Source organism: Macaca nemestrina, chromosome 10, assembly GCF_043159975.1.
Source record: "Macaca nemestrina isolate mMacNem1 chromosome 10, mMacNem.hap1, whole genome shotgun sequence".
Classification (NCBI taxonomy): Eukaryota; Metazoa; Chordata; class Mammalia; order Primates; family Cercopithecidae; genus Macaca; species Macaca nemestrina.
The window spans coordinates 132,422,562-132,436,840 of record NC_092134.1 but is presented as its reverse complement, the minus strand read 5'-3'; the positions used below and the strand labels follow the sequence as shown (position 1 = coordinate 132,436,840).

Sequence of the window (14,279 nt, the reverse complement as noted above, 5' to 3'; positions counted from 1 at the left end):
TGAATGCAATGGCCATGTGTTGATAATTGTTGAAGCTGGATGGTAAGTACACAGGAATTCACACTTTTTCTATTTTTGTATATGTTTAAAATTTTCTATAATAAAAAGGGCATTTTAGAAATACAGAGATGCAATAAAACTATATAAAAAAGGACCCCAGGGAAGAATGGACTTAGAAATCAGAAGGCTCCTTACTATGGGTAAGGGAAGGCAATAGATGGAACTGCACACTGCTTATTACATTATTAAAAGTTACTGAGTAAATAAATTTTAAAAGGTTATGACGAGACCAACAGTGAGAGAGTGTCATGACCCAAGGCTTATAATATTAGCAAATTCTGTGTACCAGAGGTACAATTAAAAAATTAGTAGTAACAACATATATTTTCTTATTCTAAAAAAAGAAGTTAGTAAAAGTTTCCTGATAGTAATGCAGAAAAGAATTACAAGTAGGTAAGACTGAAGTCAAGAAGACCATTTAGAAAACTAGTACAATATGCCGGTGCAGTGGCTCACGACTGTAATTCCAGCACCCTGGGAGACCAAGGTGGGCAGACTGCCTGAGCTCCGGAGTTCGAGACCAGCAGGAGCAACATGGAGAAACCCCATATTCTAACTAAAAATACAAAACATTAGCCGGGCATAGTGGCACAAGCCTGTAATCCAGCTACTCAGGAGGCTGAGGTACAAGAATCGCTTGAACTCAGGAGGCAGAAGTTGCAGTGAGCCGAGATCACACCACAGCACTCCAGCCTGAGCAGCAGAGAGACTCTGTCTCCAAAAAAAAAAAGAAAGAAAACTAGTACAGAACAGGTTCAAATAATTAAAACCTGAATTCAGGCAGGAGGAGAAGCAGTAGAGAAGAGGTGATGGCTTTTGAGAGATATTAACAAGAATCATCAGGATTGGGTGCTTTAGTATATAATATTATCTGGTAATCATTAATATATAGTTTTTCCAATCAGCTTCATTTCCATAATGGCTATTTCAAACTTTCCCACTCTCTCCCTATACCTCAGGCTACCTTCTGTTTCTCCTCCTCCTCCTCACCTCTTCAAAGAAAACAAAAACCATTATATGAGCATTACTTCATCACTTCTCCCTTCTCTCCTTCCTATCAAAAGGCAATCAATCCATCTCTGTGCTCTACATCCCATCTCCTCCTGCCATCTCAAGGAGCATATAAGATCCACTGCCTCCTCTTCCACTTCTCCTTCTCCACTGGCTCCCTCATCACCATGTATGAAATGCACATTCCCCTCCCCGGTTCCACCTTCCTTTCCTGGTGCTGATAAACTCTTAATAGCTATTTACAGTCACCGTATTCATTCCCACCAGCCATTCACACCCCTCAAACTCATCATACTACTTTGGATTCACCACCCCTCAAACTCAACTGAAACCACTCTCCCTCCCTATTAATAAAACCCCCCTGCCCATGCACGCATGCATGCACACACGCACATCTTATAACATTTCGTTCCCTTGTCTTCATGACACTACAGTCCAGATTTTCCAATCTGCTGCTCTTTCCCATTCCCTCTGCCATCCCATTACCCTCTATCCATCTTGAACTGCTTTTCCAAAGTGGGGCTTCATCCTACCTCAGGGCCCCATATTAAACGTTCTTCTCCTCAATCTGTACTATCTCCCCAAACATTTTTTTTTAAAGATGGAGTTTCGCCCTTGTTGCCCAGGCTGGAGTACAATGGCATGATCTCAGCTCACTGCAACCTCCACCTCCCAGGTTCAAGTGATTCTCCTGCCTCAGCCTCCCAAGTAGCTGGGATTACAGGGGTGCACCAACACACCCAGCTAATGTTTGTATTTTTAGTAGAGACAGGGTTTCACCATGTTGATCAGGTTGGATGGTCTCAGACTCCTGACCTCAGGTGATCCACCTGCCTCGGCCTCCCGAAGTGCTGGGATTACAGGCATGAGCCACAGCGCCGGGCCTTTTTTTTAAGATTGAGCTTCCTCTGTTAACCAGGCTGGGTGCAGTGGCACGGTCTTGGCTCACTGCAACCTCCAACTTCCAAATTCAAGTGATTCTCCTGCCTCAGCCTCCCAGTAACTGGGGCTATGGGCACACACCACCATGCCCAGCTAATTTTTTTTGTATGTTTAGTAGAGACCGAGTTTGACTATGTTGCCCAAGTTGGTCTCAAACTCCTGATCTCAGGTGATTCACCCGCCTCAGCCTCCCAAAGTGCTGGGATTATAGGCGTGAGCCACTGCGCCCGGCCTCCCCAGGCAATTTTAAACACTGAAGAGGGTGAACTAATTTAGTAGATGGGGGACTTCAATTATCATCTATATGTCTACTACTCTCAAATGTTTATCTCCAACCCAGACCTCTTCTCTGAGCTCAAGAACCACATAATAAAACTGCAGTCTCAGTATCTCCTCATGGATGGCTCACAAGCACTTCTAAGCCTGTATGTCCAAAACTGAACTTCACTCTAAATACACTTCTACATTCGTCGTCTCATAAACAGCACCACCGGCCACCCCACTGCTATATCAGATCTCATATCTGGCATCTCCCTTAATTCCCCCATCTATTAAATTAGTTTACCCTCTTCAATGATTCTTCCAAGTTATCCTCAAATATATGCGTTTCTGTCCATCTCCACTGCTACCCCCAATACAAACATCATCTTTCCCTTAAACCGTTAGAACAGTTATTCTCCTGACAGTCACACTCACACCATATCTGTTTAGTCTCCAAAGAGGAAATGAACACGGTATTTAAAAAGCAAAACAAAACAAAAATACATTCAAATCTCTCCATGACACTTCCTTATTTAAAATCCTTCTATAGCTTCCAATTGCTTTTTATAAAAAGCCCAAAATCCTAAACACAGCCCCCAAAGCCCTGCAAGATAAGGTTCCTCCTACCCATCTAGCCCCACTTTGCCAAACTCCAAGAATATAAGACTTTCAAATCCTCAAACAAATCAAGTTCCTGCCCTCCTCAGGGCCTTTGGACACACTCTTCTCCTGCCTCCAACACTCTCCTTTCACATCCTTATCTGGCTAACTTCTGCACACCCCAAGTTAAATGTCACCTCCCTGACTTCTACACCCCACGCCAAAGCTAAATTAAGTCCCTTTCTAAATTCTCAGAACACTTGGTACTTTCTCAATTATTTCCCCATTCAGGTGACTATTAGTTTAATGTCTGGTGTTTCAGTGGTCTATGAGCTCCACAAAAGAAGTGATTATGACTTTCTTGGGCACCCAAGGTTAAGGAATGTTTGATACATTAATAATAGCAGTTCTTCCTGGACACTCACTACGTCCAGGCACTCTTCAAGCAGTTAAACACAGCAACTCATTTAGTCCTCACAACACATCCTGAGGTAGGTATATTACAATATCTGTTTTACAGACGAAAAAAACGATAACAGAAAGATGTCAGATCATTTGCACAGGGTCACACAGTAAGTAGTGGAGCTGGAATCTGACCCATTGGATGCGTATTTTTAACTACTGCCCTCTGTTCCTCCACATATTGACACTCAAATATCTGATGAAGGAATGAGTGGATAAATCAAAGAACTGGATATGGAAATGGAACCAACCTCATTCTTGGCTCCCACTGCTATCACCAAGTCTAAAACAAAGGCTTGCCTTACAGCTAGAGGACCCCAAGAGTTTCTTAGCAGGTTCCCTAACTTCTCTTCTCCAGGAACTATTAGAACAGTATTAGAACAGTTATTCTCCCTACAGTTCTTCCTAAATACTTTCCTCATCCTGTTATTCTGCAATGATCCCTGTGACCTATGAAGTTAACTACAACCTCCTTTACTTGGCTTTTATGCTCCACCCTAGCAATGACCTCTTCTATCATCAGGCCTGTTGATTCTATTTTATTTATTCCCTCATTCCAAAGCCCACCACACATACTCATATTTAAATACATGACTATGCTCTTACGCTTGCTGTTCTCTCTCCAGTTTTCTTCTCACTCCAAATCAAATCCACTCACCCTTCAAGACTCTGCTCAAGTATCCCAATGAGGCATTGCAAAGTCATGTAACCAATTATTTTCCAAACTCATGTTTCACTCAAAGTTAGCATCATTTAGTTTAGCACTTTTTTTTTTTCTTTTTGAGATGGAGTCTCATTCTGTCGCCCAGGCTGGAGTGCAGTGGCGCGATCTTGGCTCACTGCAACCTCTGCCTCCCAGGTTCAAGCAATTCTCCTGTGTCAACCTCCCAAGTAGCTGGAACTACAGGCACACCACCACTAAGCCCGGCTAATTTTTGTATTTTCAGTAGAGACGGGGTTTCACAATATTGGTTAGGCTGGTCTTGAACTCCTGAACTCAGGTGATCCACCCTCCTCAGCCTCCCAAAGCGCTGAGATTACAAGAGTGAGCTACCACACCCAGCCTAGTTAGGGCACTTTCATTCTCTAAGCTCTTTGAAGACCTGACTCACATTTCTTTTTCAAACCTGCAAAATTTCTAATACAATTGTTCCTTGGTATCCACAGGGGATTAGTTCCAGGCTCATGGACATCAAAATCTGCAGACATTCAATTCCCTTTTATAAAACAGAGCAGTGTTTGCATATCATCTATGCACATAGCACATCTTCCTGTATACTTTAAATCACCTCTTGATTACTTATAATATCTAATACAATGTAAGTACTATGTAAAAAGTTACACTATGCTGTATTTTTGTATTTTTTTATTCTTGTATTGCTATTTTTAATTGGTTTTTTCCCCAAATATCTTCAATCTGCAGTTGGTTGTATCTGCGGACGTGGAAGCCAAAGATGCAGAACCTGCAGGTATGGGACCCACAAACAGGGAGGGCCAAAAGTACACACAGGAAGAACTCAACATTTACCAGCTTACTGATAAACTAAAAGGATGGAGTAATTATCCTAAGATCCGAGGTTGTGTCCCATCCATAAGAAGCTAAAATTTCAGGCTCAAAAATACATGTATTTTGGGAATAAGTCACAGGAAGTAACGGTGAGGAAGACCTTTACTGGGAAAAACAGTGAACAGGAAGAGGAGAGTGAAAGTTGAGAACTAGAGTAACTTACAAACAGAAGCAACCAAACATTCCTCCAGTAAGGTCATTCCTCAGCCAGGTCAGCTTTAGATCTAAGTAACAGAAGAATTCTCTCAACAATCTCTTCTCTTCTGACAGTACTATGAGAGAATTAAGACTCTCCAAATAAAACAGACTCACAGGAGACTTGAAGGATGGTAAGGAAATTTACCCTATCTTGAAAATAAGATTTCCCAAATCCACAAGACTATTTTCAGGCAAATCTCCTTGTCTTTCTAACTCAAATTAACTCAAAGGTTATACGGGATTCAACTTCTATGGTGATTAAGGGAAGGAAAAACAAAACACAAAAAGTAAGAATTCTGAAAAGTGTAATGAAGCAGAAGGATGGACCCAGGTCGATGGTCATTCCCTTCATCCTACCCAGTGCCCACCCACAGGTAAAGTCATCGCCACTAACCTGATCTGCATCTGCATGAACTCCAGGAGACTGAGCAGATGGCACCTCCTGCTGGACTGCAGCCACTGCCCCATTAGGCATCAGGATGAGTTGGGAAGCTAGAGGCACATTCCGACCCAGGGTTCGGTTTACCTGCAATAGGTTTCCCAGCTGTGGCTGGCAAGGAGAGGAAGACGAAGAGCAAAGAGGACAAGAGGGAAAGAAGAGACAGAAGAGATGGAAAGGAAGGACCACAAGACAAAATAAACAGAAGATATTAAACAGCTGAGCCCTGCCTGTTCCACACCAACCCAGGAGGCTCATACTCTCCACATGTGATGAACCATCCAGAAGAAAACCTAGAATGCACAGAAAACTACAGATTGATGTCAAAGAGTCAGACGTCAAAGAAATAGAGAAAATTAGGATTTTAGAACAAGTACTTATATATATCGCTCAGTAGGCTGGGCGATAACACAGAATTTGTATACTTGTGCCAAAGGTTTAAAGGTTGACTATATCTAACACTGATTTAGTCAAATGTTAAGCCAGTATTTTCTAGCATAATATCTTAATTTAATCTACAGGCTACCTGTGAACAGAGAGCATCACTTCTAGGTTAAGTAAAGTATGGGAAGTAAGTCCCAGCTTCTCTCAAGACATCAGGGTAACCATGGTTTTAAAAAATGGCTTTTGGCCGGGCGCAGTGGCTCACGCCTGTAATCCTAGCACTTTGGGAGGCCGAGGCAGGCGGATCTCCTGAGGTCAGGAGTTCCAGACCAGCCTGGCCAACATGGCGAAACCCCGTCTCTACTAAAAATACAAAAATTAACCAGGTGTAGTGGCGCGTGCCTGTAATCCCAGCTACCTGGGAGGCTGAGGCAGGAGAATCACTGGAACTCGGGAGGCAGAGGCTGCAGTGAGCCGAGATTGTGCCACTGCACTCCAGCCTAGGTGACACAGTGAGATTCTGTCTCAAAAAAAACAAACAAACAAAATAAAACCGGCTTTCACTCAACTATTTGCCAGGGCCAGACAATCATGCCCCTGGGGCAATGGTGGCTGCATCTGTGGCTTACCCGTAGATACATCTGGGCCTGCGACTGGTTGAGGGGTGGGGAGGTGGTGTTCCCCAGTAGCACAGATTGGGTCAAGGTGGTAGCACTGGGAGAGCTCACACTCTGGGATCGGCTGATGAGCTGGGCGGCCGATGTGGTGGCCAGATTGATCTGTGTGGTATAGAAAGGAACCAGGACTAAGGATTTGGGAGAAGTAAAAGGAAATGTACATGACTGACAAAATCAGAGTTACACAGTCAAGAACAGAATATTTCACTTTCATGGAGCCGGGGGAAATGAATAATGTCTTCCTATCCAAAACTGTCATCCTGGTTACTTTAGGGTATTACCGAAGTGAAAAAAAACCAACAGTCTCTAACCACTAGTGTTAACAGTTGAGAAAACAAAAGATTGAAACAGAACAGATTTTACTTCTCATTGAAGAGTTCAGGGATTAGTCCCTTTCTTTTATTATTTCCTCTTCTTCCCCAGAATTTTCTTTTCTTTCTTCCTTAGACTTCCTCTTTAGAGACTCCAATATAGATTAATGTTGGTTACTTTCCCCTGTACTACTATTCTCTACTTAAGAGCAGTAACTATCCACTGACGGCTCAATACACACTCTCAGATCAGCGGCACAAAGTAATTTAACCCAGGGACAAAGACCCAGGTAGAGACGCCTCTCAGTGGGAGAGGCAGTACTCACTGAGGCCTGGGTGGTGGTAGTCTGCTGCTGTGTAGTGCTGGTGTTTGGGGAGCTGGCCTGCCGACTGGCAGCAATTGTGGCCTGTTAAAGGGGAAGGGAAACAAGAAGTAGCAAAGACAGTGAAGGAAAAAGCTCTCAGTCTTCTAGTAATAAATCACAAGCACAAAACATAGAGATTTGACTTTATAAACAGGGAGATTCCACTTTAGGGTAAAGAAAAGTATATTCACTAGCCCGATAATCCTCACATTACCACATATGCTAACCAGTTAGTCCCACATAACCCTCCTGGGGCAGAGAGGCAACTTGCCCTCCAGTTCCCACTCTCTTTTAGGTGGAAAAAGATGTGTTTTTTTTGTTTTGTTTTGTTTTTTTAAGAAGGAGTCTCGCCTCTTTCACCCAGGCTGGAGTGCAGTGGCATGATCTCGGCTCACTGCAACCTCCGCCTGCCAGGTTCAAGTGATTCTCCTGCCTCAGCCTCCAGAGTAGCTAGGATTACAGGCGCACACCACCACGCCCAGCTAATTTTTGTATTTTTAGTAGAGGGGGTTTTACCATATTGACCAGGCTGGTCTTGAACTCTTGACTGCAAGTGATCCACCTGCCTCAGCCTCCCAGAGTGCTGGGATTACAGGTGTGAGCCACCGTGGCCAGCCGGAAAAAGATCTTTTGGTCAGGTCATATCATGAGTCAATGCAAGTCTAGTCCAGAGGTATCGCATATAAATACAATGTGAACCACATATATAATTTTCTACTATGCAAATTTTTAAAAAGTGAAACAGGAAAAGTTAACTTTCATAATTTATTTTATTTAGCCCAATATAAATATCACTTCACACGCAATTAATATTTTTTAATTACTGATATTTTACCTTTTTTGTACTAAGTAGTCTAACTATAAAATCTTATAGGACGTCTCCATTTAGACTAGCCACATTTCAAGCACTCAATAGCGGTATGTGGCTAGTGACTATGATATTAGATAGTGTAGGTCTAGATTATAGACAGCGCAGGTCTAGAACATAGCCACTCTACATCTAAAAAGTGATTTTATAGTTCTTACTGCAACCCCAGAAGCTAAGATGCATCCATCCTCCCACAGGAGACAGGAGGCAGAAGAGGCTGCCTGCAGCCTGGCTTAGTATAGGATGCAATATGCCCAAAAAAATCTCCCCTACCCACCTGTAGTGCCTGTCCCCTCCCTCTCGGGCCAGCTGGCTGCTGACCTCTCACCTGCTGGACAGCAGCCAGGCTATGCAGCTGGGCATTACTGAGTTGCTGCTGGAGCATGAACTGGTGGAAATACTGAGCTGCATTGGGCTGCCGCTGCAGTGCCTGCAGAGCCTAGGAAAAGACAGAGAGGATAAAATATTTAGAATGGACTCCTAGCTCCTATTCTATGTAAATCACTATATTTGTGTGGCCATGGGAAGGACAGAAACCAGAGGAGATGGGAGTTTGGGCTAAATCTTCAACAGCTATTTTCCTTTTTTTTTTTTTTGAGACAGAGTTTCGCTGGTTGCCCAGGGCTGGAGTGCAACAGAGCAATCCACCGCAACCACCGCAACCTCCGCCTCCCAGGTTCAAGTGATTCTCCTGCCTCAGCCTCCCAAGTAGCTGGGATTACAGGCATGCGCCACCGTGCCCAGCTTATTTTGGATTTTTAGTAGAGACAGAGTTTTTCCATGTGGGGTCAAGCTGGTCTCGAACTCCTGACCTCAGGTGATCTGCCTGCCTCAGCCTCCCAAAGTGCTGAGATTATAGGCATGAGCCACCACGCCCAGCCTTTTCCTTTTTTTTAGAGCAAGGTCAACTTGCTCTATCACCCAGGATGGAGCGCAGTGGCGTGATCATAGTCTACTGTAACCTCAAACTCCTAGTTCAAACAATCCTCCTGACTGCCTCAGCCTCCCAAGTAGCTAGGACTACAGGTATGCACCGCCATGTCTAGCTAATTTTTTTTATTTTTAGAGATGGGGTGTTGCTATGTTACCCAGGCTGGTCTTGAACTCCTGGCCTCAAGAGATCCTTCTGAGCCAGGCACAGTGGCTTATGCCTGTAATCCCAGCACTTTGGGAGGCCTAGGAGGGCGGATCACCTGAGGTCAAGAGTTTCAAGACCAGCCTGGCCAACATGGTGAAAACTCCGCCTCTACTAAAAATACAAAAAATTAGCTGAGCATGGTGGCGGGACTGTAATCCCAACTACTAGGGAGGCTAGGCAGAAGAATCGCTTGAACCTGGGAGGCGGAGGTTATAATGAGCTGAGATCGCGCCATTGCACAATAGGCTATACTATATAACCTAGGTGTATAGTAGGCTATATAATCTGGGTTTGTGTACGTGCACTCTATGACAGTCACACAATTACAAAATTGCCTAACAATACATTTCTCAGAACATATTCCTGTCATTAAGTGACACATGACTGTAATTCTATGGTTTATTCTCCATAGAATGTAAGAAAAGCAAAGCAGTGCAATTTACACAAACTTATGTCTCCAATTGGGAGCTGGAAATACATGCCATAGCAAAGACTAGACAGGGTGAAAATAAACAAGATGCCGATTAATGTAAAGAAAACAAGAAAAAAAGCTGGGCATGGTGGCATGTGCCTATAGTCCCAGCTAGTCAGGAGGATAAGATGAGAGAACTGGGAGTCTGAGGCTGCAGTGAGCCCTGATCGCACCACTGCACTCCAACTTGGGCAGCAGAGCTAGACTTTGTCTCAAGAAAAAAAAAAAAGAAAGAAAAGGAGAAAATGTAAAAGTATATTTTAGATAGAGAGTAAAGGTTATAGAGCCCTAATGGGTTGGAAATAATGAAAAAATAAATAGTGGCTTCTAAAAGATTCCATCAGGTAAAATTTTCAACGAATTCAACCAATTGGCATTTTCACATATTTACAGTATGCTAATACAGATTTATAAAATGAACAGTAGTTTGGTTTTAGTGCTAACTGGACTTTACTGAATTCTTATTCTTCAATAATTAGAACTATTTTTATGATATGCATAGTTATTCTAGTAACCAAAATATTTACTAAAAGACCTCATTCCCTAACAGAATTAATACAAACATGGAATTTGCTGTTTGTTTAAAAATAAATCTCTAAAGAGTTCCATGATACTTCTATTACTCAAGGGGATTTACAAGAATGGCCAAAGATTAAAAACCTGGCAATCCAGGATGAGAAAGGGTTAGTTAGAATCTAGCTAGATGGACTGAATGTTGTTTTTTAAATCCTTATTTGAAAGACCGGATTTCACTGTTTGCTTGCCCAAACCTTGTAAACTCCTAAGATTCTCAGGGCTGGAAGACAGCTTAGTCATCATTTAACCCAACTCTCCCCAATTTGTTGAAAAAGAACTGAGCACAATTATTTTCCAGCATCACTGCCTACCACAAGCCAAGACTCACAGACCACGGCCCCTCAGAGCTGAGCCTCACCTGCACTGCTTGTCGCTCATACAGTGACATTTGAGCTATCTGGGGCCGAGAGCTGCCCCCTGAGCTGGAACTCCCATTGGTGGAGTTGGAGTTCTGCTCGCTCTCAGTCTCCATGATAGCGGTCCAGGGTCCCCAAGGCTGGTGCTCTGACTCAAGACCTAGATGGAAGCAGTAAAAGGTTAAAACTTATATCTTGATCCCAAGCTGTTATCTCATGTTATTATTCAAGAACACAAGAAATCCCTAAGTATCTGAGAATCTTCCTCCTCTTCCATAAGCCATGATTTCTCATCTTAAAACTCCCAAATCTTCAGTACACTCTTGCAACCATGTCTTCCCAATATTACCATCTTTTGAAGCTATGCAGTCTCAAAAGAAACAGCCTTTACATATTCCCTCATGGATGTCACTAAGTAAAATGGCCAGAATGTGAGATGGCACCTTACAATACCAAAGCTACCTTACATTCCCATAGCATTTTTTAACAGTTTAAAATCTACCCACTTAAAACTTTTGGCTGTCTCATTTTCGTCTCCATCTGCATCGCATTATCATCCAAATGAGTCACCATATACTGGGGAGCCACTGGTTGCCTCCTTTCACTGGGCTAGGCACTTCACCTATACTCTCTCTCTCATAGTAGTGCTGTTAACACTGTTATCCTTATTTTACAATTTAAGAAATAAGGTTTTCTGAGATTAAAGAAGTTGCCCTAGTAAGTATCAAGTCTTTAGACTAACACATGCTTCTTCAAACCAAACTCTGATTAAGGCAGTGTCATTCACTATGATAGTGAGTACTCGTTATCCTCATTCTATGGAGGAGGACCTTAAGATACAGACACATTTAGTGGGTCATGAAAGGTCATAATACTAGGAGGCAGAAGAGCTCACCTACAGCCCACATAGCCCAAATAGCTGCCTGGTTCCAGCTCCGGCTACTAATAACACCTCAGGCATGTCGGTTTTCCTCCTTATACCTGTTTCCTCACTGCAAAGACGGCTTCATACTGAATGTAATATATCATTTTAAGACATGACTCCGGGGTATGCAACATAGAAATACACACAATGAAAATCTTCAAGAAAGCAAGATGCAACTTTGTAGTCTACTAACGTCAGAATTTACCCACTGGGGACTACGCTTAAATTTGCAAAAAGACACATATGAAAACATTGCTAAGAACCAAGCAAAGAGACAGGAGATGAGAAGAAGAAATATTCTTCCAAAGCAGCACTAAATGACAATAAGGTTTTTTTGTTTTTTTTTTTGTTTTTTTTTTTTTTTTTTGAGACGGAGTCTCGCGCTGTCGCCCAGGCTGGAGTGCAGTGGCCGGATCTCAGCTCACTGCAAGCTCCGCCTCCCGGGTTTACGCCATTCTCCTGCCTCAGCCTCCCGAGTAGCTGGGACTACAGGCACACACCACCTCGCCCGGCTATTTTTTTGTATTTTTTTTTTTTAGTAGAGACAGGGTTTCACTGTGTTAGCCAGGATGGTCTCGATCTCCTGACCTCGTGATAAGGTTTTTACTCTCTTTTTGTTTTTCTCTTTTGTTAAGCTTCACACTATTTTCTCTACTTCTGAGGCACTGGGCCAATATCAGGTCACCAAAATATTATTTGGCTTAGGAATATAAACATCAAACCAGAATTTCTGCTAAGTGTTGTCAACAGTTTTATTAGGGTGAATGGATTGGTCATAGCGATTGCATCCAAAACAAACAAACAAGCAAAGTAAATAAAATCAAACTGCTTGGCCTTGGCAATAAAGCTGAGGATATTTCTTATTATCTCATTCCCAGTACCATCCGATCACACCATTATCCCACCCCCAAATCTTTAGTTTCATTTAGGACTAGCAAATGTCACTGCAAACATGTATATAACCCAAAAAGTACATAGGAAAAATCACATCAGCTTCAACTAGTCTACCTTCTCCCCACATCTTTTGCCAAAATATCAAAGCACTAAACAGATACAGACCCATGAATCCTCATTATCAGCATGTGAAGAAAAAAAGTGGGTAAGGATTAGAGGCAGCACGGCACAGTTTTATAGATTACTGGATTTAGTTCACTGGACTCAGAGACTTGAGACCCCTTTGCTAGGTATAGAGACCATAATTCCTACGTTCACATGTGAAAATACTCACAACTGTATCACCCCTCGTCTCCCCAAAACTGAATTCTTATTAACAATTTTATTTTGATTGTGAACTAGAAATAAAAATGTAAAGGGACCAACTTAAAAGTCTCAATAAAATCGAGGGAAATTGCCACCAAAACCAGGATTCCTGGATCCCAGGCACATAAATGTATTCATTTGTGATCAACACTATGACTACAAGATTAAATACGAAAAATGGAGACAAGCAGTTTCGGCAGCACCAGGAATCAAAATTTTCAAAATTAAACTGGAAGAGAGTGAGAAGCTGATCCACAGATGTCCCCAAAGTAGCTAAGCCACGGTCATCCTAAAAGGTAGCATGTGGGGTATACATGGGGTTGGGTAGGCGCACAGACCTACCGAAGGGAGCTAGAAAGGGACATTGAAGTGGACTTAGTATTGGGTCGAGAGTTGGAGAAAGTCAGTATCCCTAAGCACGAAACTCTTATCATGTAGAAAGGATGGGACATAGGAAGGGGGACGGGAGAAGGGGGTGGTTCAGGGAAGACTGTGCCAAAGACATGGTAATAATCAAGAGAACAGGGAGAGTAGACGCCCAGGGGTCCTGGTTCTATATAGAACCTTGATGAAAATGATGTTTCAAAGAGAAATCAAATACACCGGGGGAAGGGGGTGGATCCAGTGGTGCGCCCAGAGTGAACTGACCCAAGTGAGCAGGGACATGTGCATACAGATAGCAGGGAAACAGGCAGAAGTCAACGAACTGGAGGTTGAAGAACCCAGCGGACCACGAAAGCAGGGAGATAACTAGACAGCATGCTCGGCTGGAAGGACCAAAGTCAGAGAAGGAAAAATGAATAAGAAAATGAGCAGTCAGAGGCAGCTAGGGTGACGGACAGACAGCATGAAGCGCAGCAGAATGAATAGCCAGAAGACTCGGACAGGCAGAGCCGAAGGACCGCAGAGCTCAACGCCAGAGGTAGGCAGGGAAAGCAACTGGGGGAGGTACCTGGGGCGTTACACAGATGGAGGTGGCTGAGGAAACATCCCCGCGCAGCCAAGCCCCCAAAGGTCCTGCCCCTCCCCGGCCCTCGGTCGCCCGGTTACCTTCTCGCCTGGCTCTGCACCCAAGTCCTCCCCGGGGGCGTCCACCTCATGTGCCGGGGTCCCCAGTCGCCAGGCTGGGCTGGGGGCTCGCTCGGCCTCCGCGGCGGGCTCCCCTCGCCTCCTCCCCTTCCTGGAGGGGCGGGGGCGCCGAGGGCGGGGTGGGAGGCGCCCGGCGCGGCCGCGGCTCCCCGCCCCTCCCGCCGCTCCGGGTGCGGGCCCGGCAGCGGCTCAGCCAGGCCTCCGGAGCTCGCTCCGGGCCTGTCACTTCCTGCCCGGCCGAGGAGGTGGGGGCCGCAGGCCGGGGGCTGCGGGCCGGGCTGGAGGAGGGGGCTGCGGGGAGGTGCTTCCGGGGCAGCC

General features: G+C 44.1%; 1 protein-coding gene and 1 long non-coding RNA gene across 10 annotated transcripts in view; one reads left to right on the top strand and one right to left on the bottom strand.

Annotated features, from left to right (window-relative positions):
* Nucleotides 1-14,279, bottom strand: part of LOC105499884 (polyhomeotic homolog 1) — a 27,929-nt gene extending 13,650 nt beyond the window's left edge. The window contains exons 1-6 of one of the 5 annotated variants that reach the window (XM_011772736.3): nt 13,923-14,279; nt 10,690-10,847; nt 8,474-8,584; nt 7,239-7,319; nt 6,554-6,703; nt 5,496-5,651 (exon numbers count right to left, since the gene is read on the bottom strand). In XM_011772736.3, the coding sequence (XP_011771038.2) occupies nt 5,496-5,651; nt 6,554-6,703; nt 7,239-7,319; nt 8,474-8,584; nt 10,690-10,803 (612 nt within the window). In that variant the 5' untranslated portion in view covers nt 10,804-10,847; nt 13,923-14,279. Of the gene's footprint in view, nt 1-5,495; nt 5,652-6,553; nt 6,704-7,238; nt 7,320-8,473; nt 8,585-10,689; nt 10,848-11,582; nt 11,813-12,671; nt 13,572-13,922 lie in introns of those variants that run through there. The other 4 variants (XM_011772737.3, XM_011772732.3, XM_011772735.3 and 1 more) reach the window with 4 other exon arrangements.
* Nucleotides 13,561-14,279, top strand: part of LOC105499885 (uncharacterized) — an 80,784-nt gene continuing 80,065 nt past the window's right edge. For 4 of the 5 annotated variants that reach the window (XR_011609373.1, XR_011609375.1, XR_011609372.1 and 1 more), the window contains exon 1: nt 13,661-13,794. This is a non-coding gene — a long non-coding RNA (uncharacterized lncRNA). Of the gene's footprint in view, nt 13,795-14,279 lie in introns of all 5 variants that reach the window. The other variant, XR_011609374.1, reaches the window with a different exon arrangement.